We start from the raw sequence: 23,324 nt of genomic DNA, 5'->3' as shown, positions 1-23,324 counted from the left end.
GAGCATGTGTTGTTTCACCATTCAGTGATGAGCAAATACAAAGAGAACTGTGCTCTCTTGCTTCATTGTGTTCTCACTATACTTCATCAAGATAATAATAATAATAATTGAGTGTGTGTGTCTGTGTCTGCCCCGTACTGGACTGGACTTGACTTTCAATCAATCAATCAGTTTTTATTACTATACTGTGCCTTTCAAACCACATTCGATTCAAGTGCACTCAATGCACTTTATTCAAAGCACTCAATGTTCACTCAATTGGTCTGTATTACCACCTGGCCTATTTCCAGGTCTTTAGTGATTGGGAACGACGAGTCACCCACTTTATCTCCAGGATCAGGACTGCGTCTTTGAATCAGAGGTCTGAAACTCCACCCACATTGCAGGATCATTCAAAGAGTCGCTAGAGTGTACAACAAGCTGCCCAGCTATGCTGATCAAGCTCAGTGCAAGAGATGGCTGGATCCTCAAGTCACTGCTGGGGGGGACTTCTTTACACAAAGGGTGGTTGAAGTGCAGATCAAGCTGCCTAACCATGTTGGTGAAACCCATACCTTGGAAACAGATGAGATGTCACCATGCGTAGTTCAGGACAGTATAATCCGGAAGTAAGCGGAGAAGGACAACACGGAGGAGACAATGAGGATCAGGACAGGTTGAAAGACAGGGGGATGTGATGCCGGTGATCTGGTGCTCAGGGAGCAACTCCAGAAAAAGGGAAACCAGGGCACGGTCCAATATCCGAAAACCCGGAGGTCCATTCAAGACAAAGACAAGAGTAAAAACAAGGAACAGGGACATGGAACCAGGAAGTTAAAAATTGACTGACAAGGCCAGGCGCTCCAAGCCCCGGATTCAGTTGGGTCAGGACGCCGATAGTAGGCCTATGCCCTCAAGCCATGAACGTATGGCGACTTGATGGTAGGCAGGCCTGCGGGCTTCGGTCTTCCAGTGCTGAGCCGGGAGCAGCAAAAGTGCCAGGCTTAAATAAGGAGGGACAAACAGAGGGCAGGTGCGCATGATCAACTTGAATACGAAAGAGCTGGAGCGGCCTTAAGAGGAGGGATTCCGATCGGGACATGAGATTCTCCGATCAGGAGAATCACGTGTCTCCAATCAGAAGAATCACTTCGAGTTTAGATTCTGGAATCATGATGAAGGCATTCATGCTTGCTATGATGTTATGATAGAAAATTAAATCTGCAAAGTCTGCAAGATTTGCTTCTGTGCAACAGACAGCCAGGGTCTCATGAACGCTGCTATGGTTTTCGTGTCTGATTTAGCTACGTAAATGGGAACAGGGACTGTGCCTGACTGCCGTCGGAAAACCACAGTAAACTGTCTACTGAATATGGCAACAAACTGTTACTGGCCAATCATAAAAATGTCTGGTTTTGTATGGAAAGCTTGCTCATCTCCACAAATCAAAGCCTCTTGCTGTTCTTGAAAAAGTGAATGAGAAATGAGCTGCTAGCTGCGTCTGTCCTCCTTTAGTTATTGTAATAAAGAAAACTCCATCTCGATTCACCAGAGTCATGTGGCTTTGCTTGTGTTTCACTGTCCCTAGATTTGCATCATGTCAGAGCAGTTTCTTTTGTCTCATAGGCACACACTCACACCAGTTCCCCAGTTGACTTACTAGCATCGCTTTGGGCTGTCCAAAGAGAGTGGACTGAGGGTGCTCTGTGGAAGCCCGCACAAACTCGGGGAGAACATGCAAACTCCACACAGACCGCACCCCAGGTCAGGAATTGACCCCAGGGCCCCCACAGTGCAAGGCAGCAATGCTAGAAACTGACCTATCCTACTGTCTTTTACTTTGTTCCTCACCCAGGCAATGGCTAATGGCCAAGAGCTGCACAGAGCACGATGATTTAACTCCTCTTGAGTCATGACAGATCACGCAATCAAGCTTTCTTTCACAGGAACCACAGTTTCCCAATTCATTGGTTCTAAGAGGCCCAGAGGCTGACTCTGACATTAACACCTATACAAATACAAATGCTCTTGCCCTGCAGATCTGGGCACTGGGGATTCACATACCCAGGGGTTCCTCTGACACAGCCTGGCAGGGGTCCTTACATCAAAGGGGAATGACCCCAGTGGAGCACAGTGATGTGCACAGTCCTCAGTGTTGTGCAGAGCATCTCATGTGACATCTGTTAGCAGTTATCACCAAACCTGCAGCTCTCCTTTTAATATATCATGACTAATAGCAGTTTCTCTTTGACTCTAGATCTAAGCAGAATGTGCTCAAGAGCCATATCTTGGACAGGAGGAATCCCAGTCAGAGGAACTCTGTTTGTTCCTCTTTTCCCTAATGGAAAATCATCAGGAATAGGAGCAAACACTGCCTTGCACACCTTTGAATTCCTGTGTTTTGCTGTATTCCGGTATTATTTTCCTGCCCCTCGCCCACTCCTCCCCCCAAAAAAAACGGAACTGCATTTTCAAAGCCGATTCATTTCTGTAGTGCATTCTGGCACGGGTCCTATTCCGAGGTGTGGTTTAGCAACCAACCCTCAATATTCGACAGTGTAACACTGTTCCAGACAGGTTTTCACAGCCAGAATACTGACCGGCTCTCAAGAAGTAGACCTATCTGTACTTACATCATACAATGTCGGACTTCTCAGAAACTCACGCTCTGAAATCAAGAACAGGTACGGAAGACTTTTTGAGATCAAAGCACTTATTTTATTCTTATTTTTAGGATGCAAACGCGAAGGTCAGTAATATACTATTTGGTTGCGTTAGTCGTCCGTGAATTAAGTGACTGTTATATTCCAGTTTCCTCAAAAAGGTAGCATTTTTTGCAAAAGAACATTCTGGTGCTGTTTTTAATTTAGAATTTTGGCTATTACCACAGTGCCCGCTGTATTGTAACAACCAAACGTTTCAAGAAATATTACTAACTTCTACAAATTCTAGAAAGTGTCGGAAACCGAGGAAAGAGGCGGAAGAAAGAGTGTTGTCCTTTTTTTACTTTTGGGGAAAAACAAACAAATATGTACCGGAAGAGCGCTGTCTTAAAAATTTGTGTGTGTGTGTGTTATTGTTTCGAGGCTTATGTAACCTCAAAGCAGCGGAGTTCTAAACTCATTACTGTGCAGTAGGGAAACGAGGACAAAGTCTGACTTCTCCATCACTTCATTAAGCGCTGGGTTCTCTTGGGGTTACTGTTATTTAAACTCTATTTTAAAAAATGAATTCAACGAGTCCATTAGCATTTCTCAAACCCATGGAGTATTATTATGCATAACATTGCGCAGGACCAAAAATGACATGCATGTATAGTTTCTTCAAAACGATTTTAAGAGAGTACTCAGAACATCGGTAATTCGGAAATGGTTTAACTTTGCAAAGGGGGCAAATCGGGGGATGATAAAAGGTATATATTTAGCAGTGTCTGAGTCATTGTGGTTAACACTGCATCTATACTGTTCTAAGCGTTAAAATCTGAACCATGTTAATGTTAATTCACAGTATCATCTTGACCTCCACTTTTAAGCGTGTTAAACGTAGAGCTGGGTTTTAAAATGAAATCGTTAACACTTCTTATCTCATTTTTGGGCTTAAAAGCAGTTCTCCTGCTGTTAGCCTCTGCGACCCTCTGTAACTATTCTTCCTTGAGTGTTTTGTCACATTTCTGAGATCCATCAACCCCAGAGACTTACTTGAAGCAACTTATTTGCGCACATTAATCTTCGAATGACTGCGCATACTGTTGCTAGCGTGTTGTGAGCCACAGGCACCATCACAGGCAGCTGACAGAAACTCGTTTTTATGTTTTTGACAAGAAGTAAACAAACTGATTCTTAACATTTGTATTATAGGATGTCGCTTGTTCTTTTTAGGGTGCTGATGCTCAAAACCACAGCTTGGACAGTATAATATGCTTCCTGCTGCCTGTGAACCTCTTTTGGTGTCTTTGGTTTTTTAGTAAAATGCACTTCTGCCTATGAGCTGGCATTTTCTCCCCTCAAAAGAACCGCAAGAGTTGCGCAAACGTCCCTACCGCCATCTTTGCAGAAAGAGTGCTTTGGGGGTGTGGGGCTCATGGTCACCAGAAGGATATGACCTACCCTCTGAGGTAGTAACCTTTGACAGGCACAATGCTGTACAAATATGTAAAGGAAGGAGCTGTCTGGCTTGAGAGGAAACAAGCAGAAGCATTTGACAACGAGACAGAAAATGCCCACTTCCCTCTCTCCTCCCCTAGGTCTGCTAACAAGCCCAGAGCTACCCTTCCCCCAGACTTGCTGGCACAACATGTGACACTGCCACTACCACCCTCTGAAACTCAGCCCTTGTATTGTCTTTCTCAGCAGCTGAGCGCTGCGCCCCTGACTGAACAAGATCATCACATACTCACTGACTAGACACCCAGCTGAATGCCACCATGCACACCATCACTGGATCCCTAGGCTCCCCTCCACTGGCTCCCTGTCTGGGCAAATAGCACTCCTCCCCACATCCGACGACTTCCAATAACCCACAAAATGCTTAAAACACTCCAAAACGCTCCTCACTTGCCACTGCACACGGACATATTTAATCCACCAAAGACACGTCTGCCTTCAGGAAAACCAATCTGGAAAATCCCTCCCCAGCAAGGCTTCAGTGCAGACTCCACCTGGGCTCAGGACTGGGAATCACTGCGCTTAACAGACATCACCTGCCGTGCCCAGCAACCTCCCGGCTTTCACCTTCCATGAAAATAATAATATTATAATAATAAACTTCATTTTATATAGCGCTTTTAAAGGTGGCTTCTCAAAGCGCTTTACAGAATGACAACAACAATAAATAAGGAGAATACACAAGATAAAACACAATTCCAATACACAGAGGAGACCGTGGATGGTGGTACTTAGTATAGAAGGAGCAGAGGGGTACAGAATAGAACCAGTTCAGTAAAGGCTCTTCTAAAGAGGAAGGCGTTTAGAGAAGGTGACTCTCTCACATCCTTGGGCTTGGGGGCATAACAGAAGAAGGCCCTGTCACCCATAGAAGAGTGCTCCACTCTGATCTACTTTAGGATAGGTCATGGTCCATGTCTTGACAGTGTCAGAAACCTGTTACCAGAAAATGCTCTAACCCGTCCCCAGCGCTGGCGTGTTAATCAATCAGTCTCAGCTGTCTTGCACTAAACTCACCCCCGTCTCCACTCCTTATAAACCCTCCTTTAGTATCAGTCAGCGCTCGGTATTGGTTTCTCCTCTGGAGCTCCTACCTCACCTGTTGTTCTCATTGCCATCCTAATTCTTTACCCTTGGCTACGTCTTTGCCTAGCGATTTGGATTTCATGCCTAACGCTCTAAGATCACCACACAGGGTCCTGAAATACCTTTTGGGCAGCTCTTCGTAACAGACAGCCTCTGCAGATGGGGAATCGGTGCAGCCCTCTGTGTTCCTGAAGGGATGGAGCACACTATGGAGAACATCCTAGAGGACTGCCCACTCCACAGACTCAGAGAGGACTACACACCCTCAACTCAGCCGGAGCAGAAGCTGTCACTTGGCTCAGGGACATTGTCTTCACTAAATACATTAATTCCTTTCTCCCCCAAAGCAGTGTTCTCATTAATGGAGCCCTTATCAGACAGAGGAAGCTTCAGGCGCTGAAACATCACAGTAGTTATTGGGGAAAGCAACACCAGGTCTAAGCTTTGGATCATGTTCTGCTTTGGTATTCCAGAACCGTCAAAGAGGAGCGGTGGGACCAGGCCTTGTTGTGCAGTTTGCGCGGTGGTCTTTGCGTGCCTGTGGATCCTCACTGTGGTCGCCGGTCTGACCGTTTACTGTGAGTATTAGTGCTATGCCTTCACCCCTGGGACTCCGGGTTCAAATCCGGGCCTGGGACTTCTGGATGTGTGGTGGGTGTGTCATCACTGTGTCTGAGTGGGCATTTTTGTTCAGTGCTTAGATGTCCTTCCCATCAGCCCAAGGTTACAGTGAAATGGTCCCACTCAGAGATTGATCCCTGATTCCTGCAATAAAGGGACATGGTCATCCTATCTCATTATTCTATCCCACTCGTGAATTGCTCTGGAACCTACAGTATCTTCTCCTGTGCTTGGAGGCATCGTCTATTTACTGGTATTAAAAAAGAACTTCACATTGCACTTCACTCCAGAATCAAACCAGAGTCAAACCTGATATTTTCACTCCCACAGTGTAACTACAGTATGTTGTAGACCTTGACACATCATTTAAGCTCTATTAAGGAAAGTGCCTGCTGCAAAACGAGATGCGCCGCATACGCCTTCATCTTCAAGTGCAGTTTTTAGAAGCCCCTCACTGACGGGCATTATTTGTGAAGCATTTTATTTTTATTTGTCATGAGAGCGGTGGCAGAAACGTTTGAAAATCCTCCGTTGCGAAAAGACATTTCACTTCCTCCTCTTCATGTATTTCAGTTCTAAAGTGTCTTTATGTGTCACCAACCGCAGAGACTGTGCGTAAAGCTAAGTTCTAAAAAATGCAGTAAGGTATAATAACATTAATTGCTTAAACTTATATAGCGCCTATCTGGACACTCCACTCAAAGTGCTTTACTGGTAATGGGGATCCCCTCCACCACCACCAGTGTGCAGCCCCACCTGGATGATGCTCCAGTACTCTCCCCACACACCAGCTCTCAGTGGGGAGGAGAGCAGAGTGATGAAGCCAGTTCATAGATGGGGATTATCAGGAGGCCATGATTGGTAAGGGCCAATGGGAAATTTGGCCAGGACACCGGGGTAACACCCCTACTCTTTTCGAGAAAGACCCTGGCATTTTTAATGACCACAGAGAGTCAGGACCTCAGTTTTACATCTCATCCAAAGGATGGCACTTTTTCTATAGTATAGCATCCCCCATCACTATACTGGGGCATTAGGACCTGCACAGACGGCAGGGTGAGCACCCCCTACTGGCCCCTCACACTTGCTGAGCTTCAGGGGGGTTGCCAGTTGTGAGTTGCTGGGTGATACGGCAGCTGGCAAACAGGTACTTATGGAAAACCAACACAATTGAATGAAGTTGCTACAGTTCCCTTGCGCTGCTCAGACCTCCACATGTCAGGATCAGACAGAAATCTTGTGCGTCTCTGTTGTTCTGCCTCTTGTTTCCGCAGTCTTTTACCTTGTGCCAGAGAAGGAATTGCAGAGGACGGAGCATAACAAACAGAAAGAGAACGTGACCTGGCTGCTCACTGGTAACTCCTTCTGTTTCACTTCACCTTTGACAAAGCAAAGCAACAGCGAGGGAGTTAGGTTACACTCTGAGCACCAGAGACACGTGGAGCCAACTCCAACAACATGGGCTCGAAATGTTAAAAGGCTCAGCTCACTATTTCGATCTTATTATTATTTTATTTTTTTATCTATATGTATTTGTATCTTTTTGGAAGTCCAGATTCACTGATTTTTCTTTTTCTTGGGAGAAGCTGTTGCTGCAGTGGCTCCAGGGCATCTGTCAATCTGACGATGTGAGTCCGTCAGCGCACACAGCATGCCTGGCATCACTCGGAGGAGCGGCGCAGCTCTCCCTAAGAACACAGCCCAGTCCGTGGACTCCTTGTGGGAACACAGGGGTCGACCCACAGCGGCAATACTCCGCCAGTCACGTGCCTGTGCTTGACTGCACCTCTCCCGGTCCCAGCTGGCTAATGACAGTATTCAGACTTGTCATTGTCACTGGACATTGGGATTGTGGGCTCTGGCAGTTAACTTTCATGTTTGAAGGAAATGATCTAAATTAGAACGTCCTGGCAGTGTTTGTGTGCGCCACCCAAACTGAGGGTTTGTCCTGCATGTCCTGTTTTCTATACTGTTGTACAGTACACTGCACTTTGTGTGTTTTTTGATCATTCAGAGCTCATGTCTCGTCTGGATGAAAAGGAGTATGTCAAGCAACTGGCCCAAAACTCTCTGTCCAGACAGTTGTACAGCAGGGGTGAGTCTCAGAGACAGCTGTGGTTTTAAAACTGTTTGCAAATTCTATATTTCTGACACCTCAGATATCACCTAATAAACCTGAAGGTCTTTAACTCCATCTACTTAAACCAGGGGATTTACTTATTTCTAGATTTTTGTATTCAGATATTTCTGTTGCTTAAACATCAATTCATTGCACATACAGTATATGGTCCTTTTCATCTCAAGGGATCCCCAGATCACATTACCTGTTGGTGGGGACCAATGGCACACAGTATTGAAATACAGTGATGCAAAGCCAGACATTCTGCACCAACAACCCCGCCGTACAGAAGATCAAGAGAAGGAATGGGAAATTGTTCCACCAACTAAATAAAGGGAGACCAGATTTTGTAAAGCCAGATCACTTCATCACGTGATCTTAAATGACCAAGCAGTCAGGACCTTGGCTTATTGTTTCAGCCAGATGAAATATGTATTATTATTATAATGGGACCACATTCTAAGACGTATTTAAAGCGTTTTTTAACTATATTAACGATATAACTATATTATAGTGGTTTGTAAGTATAGTGTATCAGTAACTGGTGTTTTATAACAGGAAATTAATTATAATCTCTGGCATTTTTGTTCTACAAAATAAAAATATTTATATGTTCAATGAATTAACAAATGCTGAATAATATTTCACATTTTTTCTCTCTTTTAGTTATAAGTGTATATTCGGCGTCGTTGGGTAAGTATTATTAGGGCAATTGGTTTGTCTGATGCATTTAAACTTCAGTCCACTTTAAACTTAGCTTTAAATCTGTCACTCTTCTTTCCATGCAGGGGTGGAGGGGAAAGTCCCTAAGCCAGGTATTTATTTTCAAATAAAGTTGTGAAAGAAATCCTATCTTTAAACCTTTGGCCTAACGCTGCTACACTAGAGCACTGAATTCTGGGAGATTGTCATCCTGAACTTTTGCTTATCAATTCTGTTGTCATGCGTGACCATAATAATACTCATCTGTTTCTGTTCCGCAGTTTGGGACTGGATCCAGGAAGCTGCAGGTAATGGCCTGTTTGAACATCAGTTATAATTCTTCTACGATCATTTCCGGAGGAAGTGTTAAGCTCATGTTCAGAAAGTCCCTGACTGATGGTGCTTCCTGTAGCTAAGAGCTGAGTTAGACACTGGCATGTATCCAGAGAGTCACTCTCAGCACTAGTTCAGTTTTTCAGCTCCACAAAGAGACTCAATGAATTACGTTTTGGATCATGTACAGTAGGTGTGTGTGTCAGAACCTCCTTTACCTTCGACATTGGACCACCTAGTCTCTTCTTCTCGGTGTCCGTATTCCAGCTTTGAAGTGGTATTGCAGTGGCTCTGTTCCAGACAGAGCAGATTCCTGAGACAGAGTGATACTGTTCCTGCTGGAACGGGCACCTTAGCCATCAGAGCCAGTCAGAGTGGGAATGAGGGCATATACTGGAGCACCCAGAGAGGACCCATAACTGGAAACTCAAGGCACCCCAGCCCTGACCCTGCCAGGACTCTACTGCTATTCAGTGGGTCTTCTAGTCAAATGTCCTTATCCCGTCACGTGTAAACTATTTAACATTGAAGGGTTTGTACAGTTTAGTGTTTAACACAGGACTGAATCCCCACTGCCCTGAACCATAACCAATAAGATTTGGTTCTGTTACTCGTCTTGGATCTCCAACTCCAACGACACCAAGGAAAGGAGTTCAGCTGGTCCTGATCATGCATGAGTTCATTCAATGATGTGCTGTAGTTAGGAGCACAGTGGGAAGGTACACCTGTCAACACTGTAGCTCCGCAGTAATGGAGCTGCTCATCCTGATATAATGGATGGGTTGGACTCAAGGAGTAGGGCTATACTCAGCGTTCTGTTTTTCAGCTCATAGGAACCCTCCACACAAACGGTCTCGCCCCAATCAAACACAAGCTGGAGGCAATCCCCACAAACACTGCCCATCTAACCCTTCATCCAATCAGAGCGCCTCACTTCCTAACACACCCTCCACTTCAAAACCTACTTAAGCCTTCTCCGTTTCCGCTGAACATCGCTCGGTATTGTTAGCTTCTTCGGAGCTTCTTGCCTCACATTCATAAACCATTGGATCTTGTTTTTGGATATTCGAACCCGGGACTCGCCCTCGACCTCGATCTCGTCTAGCCCTTTGGATTTGTCTGCTTTTCTCCTCCTAGATAATCTTTGGTATCGAACCCCGAACTTGCCCCCTTCTACGGCTCTGCCTAACGTTTTGGGATCACCTGGAATCTCTCCTGACTCAGCTCCCCAACTCCGCGTAGGGCTCTTCATTCGAACAACAATGCCCAGCGTTACACAAACAAGCAATTTAATCAATTAGGCAATTGTGTGGCATGAAGGCCAGAGGGCAGTGCAGCCCTCTGGGAGTTGAATGAATTTACTTCTATTGGCCCTCAGGGAATTAGTCTTGCTCCCCAAAAGCTCATAAACATATTTAATATAGGTGGGTACCTGCGTCAGCATGTGTAGGCTGCAAAGGAACAAGTAAAAGGTTTATGTCATGCTGAAAAGACAAGAAAGGAAACAACGTTTTCGGCTGTGGTTCGCCCGAAGAAGGCTCCACAGCCGAAATGTTGTTTCCTTTCTTCTCTTTTCAGCCTGGACCAAACCTTTTACTTGTTCCATTGCAACATATACTGTATCATATATGTGACACTAATACAACAACAGGACAATACCATAATACAACACAACATTTAACAACATTGCTCAAGCAGCACTCTTCCAGTACAACATTGGAAAACAGACAATTAGCTTGTAAAGAATCGAAGAACAATTGTAATAAGATCCCTACTGGAAAACGGTCTTTTCTCGGCTCAACAATTGAATGTGTTAGCTGTAAAGGACCTAAATGCTCTCTTAGTCTTTATACAGGGGATCTGGTATGTCCTCCCACGGGAGAGGAGAGTGTATTCTGAATAGAGTGGATGAGAGGGGTCTAAGAAATGGAAGATGCAGAAGGACGGTTTTTTTAGTGCTCTCTTCTCACGTTCACTTTATTTTCTCACTTCCACAGCTGACATAACTCTGGACCCTGAAACAGCAAACCCCTGGCTCTCCCTTTCCAAGGACAAGAAAAGAATAAGCATGGGGAAATCGTATCAGACGCTGTCTGCCAGTCCGAAGAGATTTGCCATTCTTGTCTGTGTCCTGGGCAGAGAGGGCTTCACCTCGGGGAGACACTACTGGGAGGTGGAGGTGGGGGAGAAGACTGCCTGGGATATAGGAGTGGCCAAAGAGTCCATCGAAAGGAAGAATAATAGTCTTATCAGTCCTAACAGAGGCTACTGGTCTATACAGCTGAGGAAAAACAATGTATACAAGGCTCTCTCTTCCCCTTCGACTGTCCTCCCTTTGAGCCTAAAGCTCCAGAAGGTGGGAGTGTATGTGGATTATGAGGACGGGCTCGTCTCCTTTTTCAATGTGAAGGAAAGGTGCCATCTCTACACGTTCACTGCCAACTTCAACGAGAGACTCTATCCATATTTTTCCCCCTCTACTTTGGACAATGGTCAAAACTCAGCCCCACTGATCATCTCTCCTGTCAACTAGAGCACTTGGACAAGTTGGGGTGCTCCAGTGTGTTAAGCAAAAACTTGCCTCGTTCCAAAGAAGAGCTGAACCGGACCAAGAGTTGTAACACTTTATTTCACAGAGGCCTCTGGAGCCATATTAACAAGCCACAGCCCTGCCTGAATGGACAAAGAAAGGCTCTCTGCCTACTTTCTTTGTATCTTTTATCTCCCCAGTTAGATTAGCTAATCATCTGTCATTCCATATAGAATTACCAATACGTATCCTCCTTGTATACTACCGCACACCTCCAAAGGCTGTTGCTATAGAGCATACTTCAACACATCTAGTTTAGGATGGCAATGCTGGCACTGTGGTTAGAATTGGTGCAGTACAGCACAGGGACCCTGGGTTGCTATCTATAGTTTTCCTCTTGTTGTCTGGTTTCCTCCAACAGTCCAAAGGCATACTGGTAGGTTAATTGCCTTGTGGGGAAATTGGCCCTGGTGTGAATATGTTTGTGTCCATGTGTGTCCTGCGATGGACTGGGGTCCCATTCAGGGTGTACCCACCTTGTGTCCAGCACTTCCTGGGATAGGCTGAGGGCTACCGGGATCCTGAATTGGTTAAGCACTTATTGAAAGTGATGATGATGATGATGATGTCTAGTTTAAAAGGTCCAGTTCTGGAGACTGTCGTTAAGCAATGCTCTGAAAAAAGCAGCAGGATACAGCTGGGTTTGCAATCAAGTCACATACTGAAAAGTGATTGTTCCACCAAGCCCATAGTGATTAGAGAAAGCAAATATTCAATTGACCCCTTTACATTCATTCCTAGGCTGGCTGATATCAAGTAAATCTTCACAGCTCTGTAAGTGAATAGCATACAGTTAAAGTACACAGTCATCTGCTTTAACATGACTGCTGTGAAACACTGCTTGCTTCAGTTTCAGTGTCACTGAGCATCTCTGCAAACTCTATCTGAAGTTCTCTGGGCATAGGATTTTGACATGTTCCCCAAACCAAAAGGAATGAGTGGGAAACAATCAAGACCCCGGATAGAAGCACTTGCATTTGAATGAGTTTCAATCATGCTTGGGTACTCGTGTGATCCGACTGTCTCAGTTTTAGGACACAACTGCCGCGTGTTGCACCGCGACATCCAGGCACCCCGGAGTTTCGGAAAAAAAAAATTCAGCTAGGATCACAAAACCACTTTTCTTCAACTTAACTTGGGCCAAAAATCCCACCCTGAAAATAAAAATTCTGTAAGCAGTGTGTGAATGCTGATCCTTACCCTACCTGCTTAAGATCTGCTTAAGAGAGACTTGTTTTTCATGTGAGAATATAGACAAGCACAAAGAATGTGGGACAGCAATATAGCCAAGATACACTAAAAAGAAAAACGGTGTCACGTGCTAACAGTACTCAGTTGGCCACAAAGTACATAAAATCTGAAGGATTTTAGTAAAATGAAAGATCTGTCATACAGCACCAGATGATGAAATGCACATGGAAATAGATACAAGTATTGATATTTAAAGCCTTTTCAAAAGAGCAGTGATCTAACACCCCCGCCACACACAACAGAATGGAATGTTAGGTAAACTAAGTTCATTCTAAAACAAAAGAAATCATGTTTATGTAAATAACAGCCCTTCAGATGGTAGGCACTTTTGCTTGGTCGCTTCTGCAGTGTAAGAGAATTGTTTAATTATTCTTCTCTCCTTGTAAAGATCTTACAGACCTTGACAAACCATTTATACTCCTGTTAAGGAAGGTTTTCATTGCAGGATGGGATTCCTTGCATGTGTCTTCAATTTAAAGTGCAATCACTTTCTTAACTAGAAAATGTAGATGTACAAAGCCTGTGTATAGTATGTTCTAAATGCATTTAGGCAGAGCGGTGGCTCTGTAGCTAAGGATCCGCGCCTGTGGCTGGAAGGTTGCCGGTTCAAATCCTGTGGCTGGCAGAGGAATCCATCTCTGTTGGGCCCTTGAGCAAGGCCCTTAACCCCAACTGCTCCAGGGGTGCCATACAATGGCTGACCCTGTGCTCTGATTCCAAGCTTCTCTCCCTGTCTGTGTGTCTCATGGAGAAAAGCTGGGGTCTGCAAAAAGATGAATTCCCAATGCAAGAAATTGTATAGGGCTAATAAAGCAACATTATCATTTTTTTTTACTGATAGGATTTTTTATTGCAATGATGAAATAAACCTTCCAAAGCTCACTCGTTGTTGCTCTGTGCTTTCTGAACTGTTTCATGAGAAACTGTGTCAACCTCAACACTTACAGGCTTCTGTTCCACCCCGTTACATATTTAAACCCCTAAGTTAGATTTAGGTATATGGAGGATGTTGACGGGGGGTTTTAAGTCGCAGCAAATCTTGGCTGTCAAAGGTTCCAGCCCCCCTGGCTGTGGGAAGGGAAGACTGAGACCCCCCCGCAGAGGTTGCAGGTTCAAATCCCAGGTGACACAGTATGTGTTGTATGACAGAAGTGTAGTACAACAAGTACATGGCATCTGGGATTTGAACCCACACCCTCCCAGTAACAAAGTCCAACGCCTCTGTTCCCTGTGTCCCCCTGCTGTGGGATTGATACTGTGAGGGAGAAGAGTTCCAGCTGTCCTTGGCAGAACACACTGATACATCCTCCTCTGGAAACACCTACACTATCACGCCCTCTGCAGCCTGAGGGCGCTCCTTCTCTGTCCTGTCCCTAGTTTCTGGTCTGCTGTCCTTCCGGTCCCTCTCTTTCCCTTGGGCTATATATTTCCGGGTGTTGCACTCTGTCCTCGCTCAGCATTGACGTTCGGATGTCCTGAGACCCGTCTAGCACCAGGGCGCTCCACGTCCGCTCCCTGAGGGCATAGGTTTCTATACGGCATTCCTGAACTCTTTGCACTAATGAGCCCGGGCCTTTTTCCCGTCTCGCCGCTACGTATATGGGTCTTTTTCCGCTCTTCCGCTCCCCACGGTTAGTCCCTTTGGACGTACACGTTGCTTCTTCTGTGCAGCTGTTTTAGAAAGAACGCGTTTGGGTCTAGAACAGAAACTAGAGAAATTTGACTGAAACCCCCATTTCACAGCTCGTAAGGACCTCATTTGTTTGAAAACGGGGGTCTCCGACTCAGTTTCCCGATTTCAGCCTCCTCGTTTTGCGCCACATGAGACATTCATGTCGTCAAAGGTACAGTATTCTGCTGTATATCACCTCAGAGCCTTTCTTGCATGTTCTCCTGTGTCCACGGGGGTCTTCTCTGGGTGTTTGTGAGTTATCAAGCATTCCAAAGGCATTTTTATATAAATTATACGCATGAAAAGAAGTACCGTAAACAAGATCAGTCTTCACAGGTTTCTGACAGTTTCTGTAATAAAGTAGAATATAAATAAAAAATAAGAATCATGTCCGCACACACACACAAGAAAAAAATAATTTCAATGAACCCTCCTGCGTAAAATGCACCCTTATTTCTTGGTGTCTGAATAAAATTAGCCAAAAAAAAAGGTGTCGATTCATCAAAATAGTGGGTGTGTACTATTAGGGGCGTTCACCGCGGAGATTCAAATCTGTTAATTCAGAACTTCAAACTATAAACATCCTCGATTGTAATATCATCTGTTCGCTGCACGACGGAATAATGTGTTTCAAATGTGTGATCTTCTGTTTTGCGGAAGCCATCGGCGATTGTCCTCGCTTCCAGTCCTCCTCTCTTTCACCCTTCCTGCTTCCCAGATTCAGAACAGGGTCAGGATACACCTGCCGAATGACGCAGGACAGAAATGAGCGAAGTCAGGGTGAGAAACACAGCAGACTTTTCTGCGTGGTCATGTCCCAGATGACTAAATGAGTCGAAAATGAAATGTGTAAAAGGCCAGCTATTTAAAAAAAAAAAAAGACGACGGCAGCGCAAGTTTAAAAGGGAAAATGGTGCGGTGGCGCTCTTTTACCAAAGGGCGAATCAAAGTGACAAAGAAAAGGCTTCTTTAAGGTTTACTGCCTGGCCAAAATGAAGGCTCTTTTTCGGGGCTCTTCTGTCTCTCTAACTCCCCCCCTCTTTTTTCTCAGACGTTAGTTTCCTTGCCGTTTCTGAAGGCGTCCCCGCTCTCCTGCAGTACACTGGAGCACCAGACGGCTTAGTTACAGCGCGACCTTTACACACCTGACAAACCACAGCACCGGTTTCTAAAGAGAGATTCAAACTGAAACGGCTCTATTGGCATGACCGAAGAATTACAGTCGCGCCAAAGCGGAAACAGCTAACAGAATTTAAAAAACATTTACAGAAAAAAAAAAATATTGCTGGACATACCTGCTGTATATACAGTATCTGCATATCTAGATCTTATCACCGCAGTAACTATCGGCACCTTTGGCGTCAGTCTCAGACACACCTCGGCTGACGGTCTGTCACATAAACAGCTTTTAACCACAAGGTAGAAAGGTGTAGGCAAAAACATAGTATGAGATATAGTAAAATTAGCAGGGACAGTAAAATGCATGGTAATATTTACAAGTCTGTTCTCGAAATTGAGAAAACAAAACGATGGCTGTATTATACTGTACTGTATTAAAAAAGCCAGCTGGATAAAAAAAAAAACATCAACCCACAAACCCGCACACCTGGGTTCTTCGGAAATACACATTATTGCATCTGAAATATTCCAGGCAACATCGATTAACAACGTTAAGCGGTTTAATTGCAACGTCCTAGCATCGCGCTAAACCTGTTCTCAGTTGTCATCAACCCACAGTAACAGCTGCTGCCCTCTGGAGGTGATGACATTGGAGGGACTTCAATTAGACCGCCTCTGCACATGGTTTAAACAATTTAGGAGCCTTCCAAGAGGAACACTGGATCACGTTAGAACGTTCCAGAACAAAGTGGAACCAATATTGTCACAATGTAATGAATTTATGCATCTGTCGCTTGGTACGTTTGCAATATGTAACAAAAAATGCTTTCCAGAATCACTACATTGATTAATGATGAACCTTATTAATTAAAGTCTCATTTTGGGATAATTAATATGAATGTCTATCTTTATTAGTAGCTCTTTTACAGCTAAGGTTTGTAGAACCTTTAGTAAACGATAGTGAATATTCAGATAGCCCGAGGAGAGAGGAGAACGGACATTAAGGAAATACTATACAAACTTAAAAAGAGTGTAAGTCTTAAACGGGTTCGGTCAATCTGGGTGTGAATTTAATACATCGGATGCATTTTCATTGTAATGGGAAATAAAATGTGGTTCTCTGTGGAAAGCAGGATTATTGGGGAATTGGGGTACTGAGAATAAGTTGTATAGGCAAATACACTACAAGTGTACGCTAAAGAATAAAAACTCTTTAACTCCAACAAGCGTAACCACTGAAAGTGCATAAGACTTACCTTTGTAATTTTGTGTCTGCAATTATAGCCTATACATAAAATTCGCTTATTCGGCTGAAGGATCTACGTATGACTCTATTTAATTTATCAATGGACCTAAAACAAAAGCCGCTATATTACAAGTGTTCGTGCAATTTTGATGAAACACTTTGCGTGTGAGGATGACAACTGGATGGAGACGGATACAGTATTCTCTGTAAAGTTTCTTTCTGAACAGTCTCATTTATGCCTGCTGCTTTCTCTTTCATCTCTACAGTTTTCTGTAGTCACGTTATATCGTACCCAATCAAAAAACAGAAAGATACATTAACGTAACCGTATTTACAAACACAAACACTGAAACACAGAATTCTGTATAACTAAAAAAATCTTTCAGCTGTGTACTGTAAATGAATAAAACGACAATAACACAAGACATGATCCTAAAGTGGTTTAACTTCAAACGCTGGGCTGCTATGCTCTTGTTTCGCGATTAATTACAATTTCTGTATCGCCTTAGTACGTACGTACCTGGTATATTTTAACATAAAAATATTTAAAATAACATTAAATTACAATTTAGTTATATGCAAACACGAAAGGAAACTTTCTGCTCAGATTAATTTTAAACGTTCTGATTCAGAGGCAGTTCGTGCTAATTAGAACAACAAGGCCGAGCCCTCAGCACCGCGCTAAGCACAAATTCAGGAGGTCCGCAACTTTGTTTCTTCGTGTTGTTTCAAAGCTGGCGAAGATCTCCAGATAACTAGTAACGCAGCGATAAAAACGTGCTAAATCCGAGAATTTGTTGCAGTGGACCGCCTGTTTCTTTCAAGAGAATCTGAACTGAATTCTTGAAAAGGAGAGTCGAGACAGGTGGAGGGCGAGGCTGCCCGAGATGAGCGCACAGCTCGCTTTCCACCTGCAACCCCTAGGTGTGGGGTTTATACAGGTTAGCGCGCGTCACTCAGTCATAACGAAATTGAAAGTTCTGGAGAAATAAAAAAAAAACACGGTTTAGCACCTCCATTACAGGTATAGAAAGTCCAAATTAGATCTCTTAACATAACATTAACGTCGTTTAGCATTTATGCGCTCAGCGCCATACGGGAATGTGACCCAGAATATGGGATACTGATTGAGTAATTGGGTCTCTGTGGGTCCGAATCGAACACAGGTGAGAGCGCCCAGGTGTTGGGGCTGTGCCAGTGATCTCAGTGGAAGGGGTTGCTAATCATGTGCGAGTCGTCAGGCTGGTACCCCAAGCCTGCAGTTGTCTGGGGGGCCAGCAGGGCCCGCTGAGACGCACAGAGACAGAGGGGGGCCTGCTCACGGCGAGGAGACGTCTGACCGTGCAGGAGAAGGATGTGAACAGGTACACCTGCCGTGTTGGAGAGCCAGCTCTGAACCGGGTGACGGAGTACGACATCCCACGGGAGTGATATGTTCTGTGTAAGAGAGAAACACGTTTTTTTTAGAGTGACATTCCCATGGTGTTTCCTACGTATCGGTCACTGCATTTGTAAGAACATCAGTGATCAACGGTTTGGCCAGAGTAAGGAAAAACAAGTTATGATTTATTCAGAAAGAGTGCATGTTAATGAATAATATTTTTTTTGCAATTAAAATATGATTTTTACATTAATTGAATTTATTAATTTCTATTAAATTTATTAATTTGGGCGCAGTGGTGGCTCTGTGGCTAAGGATCTGCCATTACTAGGTGTTCATGAGAATAAGAAAATGTGGTTGTAGCCTTAGGTTCATCCAGGCCAGTATTATAATTGAAACAGTAATTTGTTAATTGAAAGATGGGCTTTAAAGAGAAAAAAAAAGTCATTTTTCCCTGACATTTTCTCTGAATCACCCGTCTTTTGGATTTCAGATATGACGCCTTTTCTTTATAGCATCAGGTAAAGCCTCACCCTGTTTGATCAAATGGCAAATTATATTATGACATCATGATCATATACATTATACATTTTCTATAACTGTCATTTTTATAGAAAGTTCTTCATCCTTCTTTTGACCTGGACGTGTTCTGTATTACAGTAGTGATGCGGGGTGCAATCTTCACCTCAGAACCTTTGCATTTTTAGCTCCTTTAAGCCCTAGACTGGATCTAAATACTAGATAATATGTGCTTAGTATTATACACATACCTGTAGACATGTAACAAAGTAATACGCATACAAAACATTCAATTAAGATTTTTCTATGTTCCATATTGAAATACTTAGGATTTTGTCAAATCTCTAGTTCCATGACTTTACTGTTGCATAGCCATCTGGACCATCGGCTCTTAAGAGAGACTCATGTACTTAGCGGAGCTAGTTCGGATACGGTGATGTCATCGGCCTCCCCGCGCGTAGCAGGGACCTCAGCTGCCTGGGCTGGGGGAGGTCTCCTTTAGCTCACTCGGCTGGTTCCCTGTTGCGTTATACTGGAGACCAGGGTTTGCGCCCCAGGTGCCGCGGGACGGAACGGGTGGCGGAGGGCACGAGCCCGCGCGGAACCGCGACGATCACACACCGCACTAGGGTTCTGCACAGACAGTTTCTCTTCTCTTTCTCCTCCACAGAGGATGTGACACTGGATCGCGATATGGCTCCTCCCAACCTCGTCCTGTCTGCGGACGGGAAACAAGTGAGATTTGGAAGCCAGTGGCTGGACCTCCCCGACAATCTGGCGAGGTTTAAGAGATACCCAAATGTGCTTGGCAAGGATGGCCTCACTACAGGGCGTCACTACTGGGAGGTGACAGTGGGAGAAAAAGATGACCTGGACAGTAGGAGTGTCTGCCAGTAGAGACAAACACATGAAGCTGAAACCACAGGCAGGATACTGGACACTGGCTCTGAAGAAAGGAAAAGCTTATGCTGGAAGTCACTCCTTCCCCCTGGGCCCTGTTGAGAAACTGGGGGTGCATCTGGATTATGAGGAGTGGTGGGTCTCCTTTTACAAAGTGGAGACTGGGAATCACATCCACTCTTTCATTGATCAGGATTTCACTTTCCTTTCTTCAGCCCTCAGTATGATTCAGCCCCCTGATCATCTCCCCTGTCACTAAATCTTCCCTGACCAGTGTCTTTAAAAGAAATCCTAAGACTCATGAAACCTATTATGCTGTAAACTGTATTAAAGCCAGTGTAGCCCATTTGTCAGAACAGTTTAGAACTGTTAGTAAGCCATCCTCTGTGGTTAGTTTTGTGCTTTGATCTCTTATTGTTACACAGTGAAATTCTGTAATTCTTGCAAATTCTGAGAAAACACCTTGATTTGCCCCTGAAGCTTTTTAGAATTTGGTTATTTGACCCTACTGTATGTCCTAGGCGGCATTTCTTAAAACATGATGTTACCTTTCATAAAACGCAGTCGGTGTTTCCCGCGCAGATGTGATCTGTGTAGTAAATGTTGAAATCCTACTCTCCACAGACGTACAGCTGCTGCTTGACTTGACCGGTACTCATGAGAACTGTCCCTCCTCCTCCTGAGCCTTCAGCTCCAGTGGGCTGGGCTGTGTGTGAAGAAGCTCAGGCAGCAGAGCTAATATGACTGATATATGCAGAACAGACCCCAGTCTGCCCCTTTCTATAACATATCTGAAAATATGTATTAAATAAAAAATATGAAACAAATCTACAGATTTTATACAGTTAAAAGCACAAAACATTTGGTAAAGTTTTACTTGTGAATATAAACGAGAAGTTAACTTGAGCACTGAGGAAGAGTACTTTTAGCAACCAAGGTATTTAAAACTAAGCTTTTCTACAATATTTGTTCCTCTTAAAAGTGTTTGGCAGAAGCTTAATGTCTTAAAAACTGCCAGCAGCTTTAACATGGGAGACTCCTGGGAAAGCCAAGGTTGCTGCTGGAAGAGGTGTTAGTGGGACCAGTAGGGGGCGCTCACCCTGCGGTCTGTGTGGGTCCTAATGCCCCAGTATAGTGAGGGGGACACTATACTGTAAAAAGGGGCCATCCTTTGGATGAAATATAAAATTGAGGTCCTGACTCTCTGTGGTCATTAAAAATCCCAGGGTGTTTCTCAAAAAGAGTTGGGGTGTTATGCTGGTGTCCTGGTTACATTTCCCCCTGGCCCTTACCAATCATGGCCTCCTAATAACCCCCCTCTCTGAACTGGCTTCATCACTCTGCTCTCCTCCCCACTGAGAGCTGGTGTGTGGAGTGTCCAGGGAAGTGCTATGTAATTTTAAGTATTAAAAACTGCATACGGTGCTTTTTTTAAAAGTGTGAAGACACTATTTTGTATAACTTCTGGAATGTGGTAATTGTTTGCTGTATTCTGTTGTGTACGTCTAATGCTATTTTGACAATAAGTATTGTTTGTCTTCGTGAATGTCTCTCCAGATTCACACTTTGCCGAAAAGGTCATTTGTAGGCTCTAGAAAGTGCGTGTTCAGTCTGGTCCACTGGGGGGCGATAAATCGGACTCACATGGAGATACGGTGGCCGGGCAGTATTTAAAGATAGAGCCTGTGCTATGCTACTACGGACCGGGATAGCTACAGTACACTATCTTTAAAATGTCTTAAGGGGATTCAATGGAATTAATTATGCAAACAATTGTTTCAGTTATGCAAATTAAGCGTTTAGTTGGAACCAGAATACCCTCAAGCACTGCAACTGTCTACCACCACCTCTGACAGAAGCAACAATCTGCCAATATTACACTCCAGGGCTCACAGGCATGGCCACAACTGAACCAAGTGTGTTCACACACGACTCTACAGCTTCTGAGGGTGCCAGTGGCACTGCCTGGGTCAGCTCTGACTTCAGCACATACTCGCAGTTTAAATTCGCCCTTCAAGCCTCCTCCACTGTGTGGTTTCAGCACAGTCCACACGGACGGTCCCCTATTTCAGAATCGAACCCAGAGATGAAAATGTTACCAGTCGCGCCACTCGCTACAGCTTAATTCTGCAATACTGCTTTCGATAGACAAGGAAATGAGGGAAAAAAAAACAAGAGGAAGTCATTCAGTTAACATGTTCCGCCTTTTCATTCTTGAGCTTTAGTTTACTAATCCGTGAACCTGAAGTCCAGTCGCTATCAAGATCAGTTGAAATATATTGTGGACATTTATTAATTGCACGTACCCTGGCATTCTTTTCACACGGATTGCATTTTATTTGCCATTTTCACTTTTTTTCATTGTTTCCCATAAAATGGTATAACACTACTCCTCTCCGTGCTCCGCTATGATTTCCTGCTTTTAATTGCGTTTTAAAACGCATTAAACATGTTCCGCCTTAAAAGTGTATCAGGGAAGAGTGAAGGATTCTGTAGCAGTTTTCTAAAAAAATCTAAACCAGTAAAAAAGGGCTGTTGTGGTGTTTTTTTAAAAAAAAAAAATTAGAACACGGCTTCTTGTGCAGAGCTCTTGTACACCTGGAACACTGCTCGTAATGTGACTAGCTTTGGATAAAGACAGCTTCACGGGAGCATTATGAAATCGTGCAATAACAATAATAAGAAAATAATAATCACTTTTGGGTTGGCACAGTGACGCGCATAGCTGCCTCGCAGCCTTGTGGGAGCCTGGGTTCATTTCCAGACCCGGGGGTGCGCATTGTGTGGAGTCTGCATGTTCTCCCCAGGTTCATATGGGTTTCCTCCCACAGTCCAAAGACATGCGGGTAAGTTATTATTAATAATAATAATAATAATAATAATAATAATAATAATTGCTTACACCTATATAGCGCTTTTTCTGGACACTCCACTCAAAGCGCTTTACAGGTAAGGGGGACTCCCCTCCACCACCACTAATGTGCAGCCCCACCTGGATGATGCGACGGCAGCCATAGTGCGCCAGAACGCTCACCACACACCAGCTCTCAGTGGGGAGGAGAGCAGAGTGATGAAGCCAATTCATAGATGGGGATTATTAGGAGGCCATGACTGGTAAGGGCCAATGGGAAATTTGGCCAGGACGCCGGGGTTACACCCCTACTCTTTTCGAGAAACGCCCTGGGATTTTTAATGACCACAGAGAGTCAGGACCTCGGTTTTACGTCTCATCCGAAGGACGGCGCCCGTTTACAGTATAGTGTCCCCGTCACCATACTGGGGCATTAGGACCCACATGGACCGCAGGGTGAGCGCCCCCTGCTGGCCCCACTAACACCTCTTCCAGCAGCAACCTTAGTTTTTCCCAGGAGGTCTCCCATCCAGGTACTGACCAGGCTCACACCTGCTGAGCTCCAGTGGGGCTGCCAGTTGTGAGTCGCAGAGTGATATGGCTGCTGAAGTTCATTGACTCCAGGGAAAACTGGCCCTGGTGGGAGTGTGTGCATGCTTGTGTCTGTGTCAACCGTCCTGTGATGGACTAGTGTCCCCTCCAGTAGTTCAAGCGCTTTGACCAGAAGATGCAGAACTGTCTCAGGGCAAAGTGCTCCAGCTGGATCCTATAGGTTCTGTACGTTTTCTCCAG

The 23,324-nt window shown here is 44.5% G+C and overlaps 1 protein-coding gene and 1 long non-coding RNA gene across 3 annotated transcripts; both read left to right on the top strand.

Moving 5' to 3' along the window:
- The first annotated feature begins 2,464 nt into the window (after positions 1-2,464).
- On the top strand, positions 2,465-13,726 carry LOC148660010 (zinc-binding protein A33-like). Of its 2 annotated transcripts, XM_088637745.1 has the most exons (8): positions 2,467-2,663; positions 5,702-5,806; positions 7,124-7,204; positions 7,864-7,944; positions 8,635-8,661; positions 8,757-8,783; positions 8,952-8,978; positions 11,001-13,726. In XM_088637745.1, the coding sequence occupies exons 1-8, from the start codon at positions 2,621-2,623 to the stop codon at positions 11,534-11,536; spliced, it is 927 nt and encodes a 308-aa protein (XP_088493871.1). In that variant the 5' UTR covers positions 2,467-2,620; the 3' UTR covers positions 11,537-13,726. The 2 variants fall into 2 exon arrangements, with proteins under 2 accessions (XP_088493872.1, XP_088493871.1); XM_088637746.1 differs by lacking the exon at positions 5,702-5,806 and having other exon boundaries at positions 2,465-2,663.
- A 4,207-nt stretch (positions 13,727-17,933) lies between these two features.
- Positions 17,934-20,300, top strand: LOC148660009 (uncharacterized). The gene is made up of 2 exons (XR_015939811.1): positions 17,934-18,322; positions 19,452-20,300. It is a non-coding gene; the product is annotated as an uncharacterized LOC148660009 (long non-coding RNA).
- Positions 20,301-23,324: the final 3,024 nt, after the last annotated feature.

The sequence above is a fragment of the Lepisosteus platostomus genome, chromosome 6, assembly GCF_059453375.1.
Source record: "Lepisosteus platostomus isolate fLepPlt1 chromosome 6, fLepPlt1.hap1, whole genome shotgun sequence".
NCBI lineage: Eukaryota > Metazoa > Chordata > Actinopteri > Semionotiformes > Lepisosteidae > Lepisosteus > Lepisosteus platostomus.
Note: the sequence above shows the minus strand (reverse complement) of the source record. Positions and strands in the feature narration are given on the sequence as shown.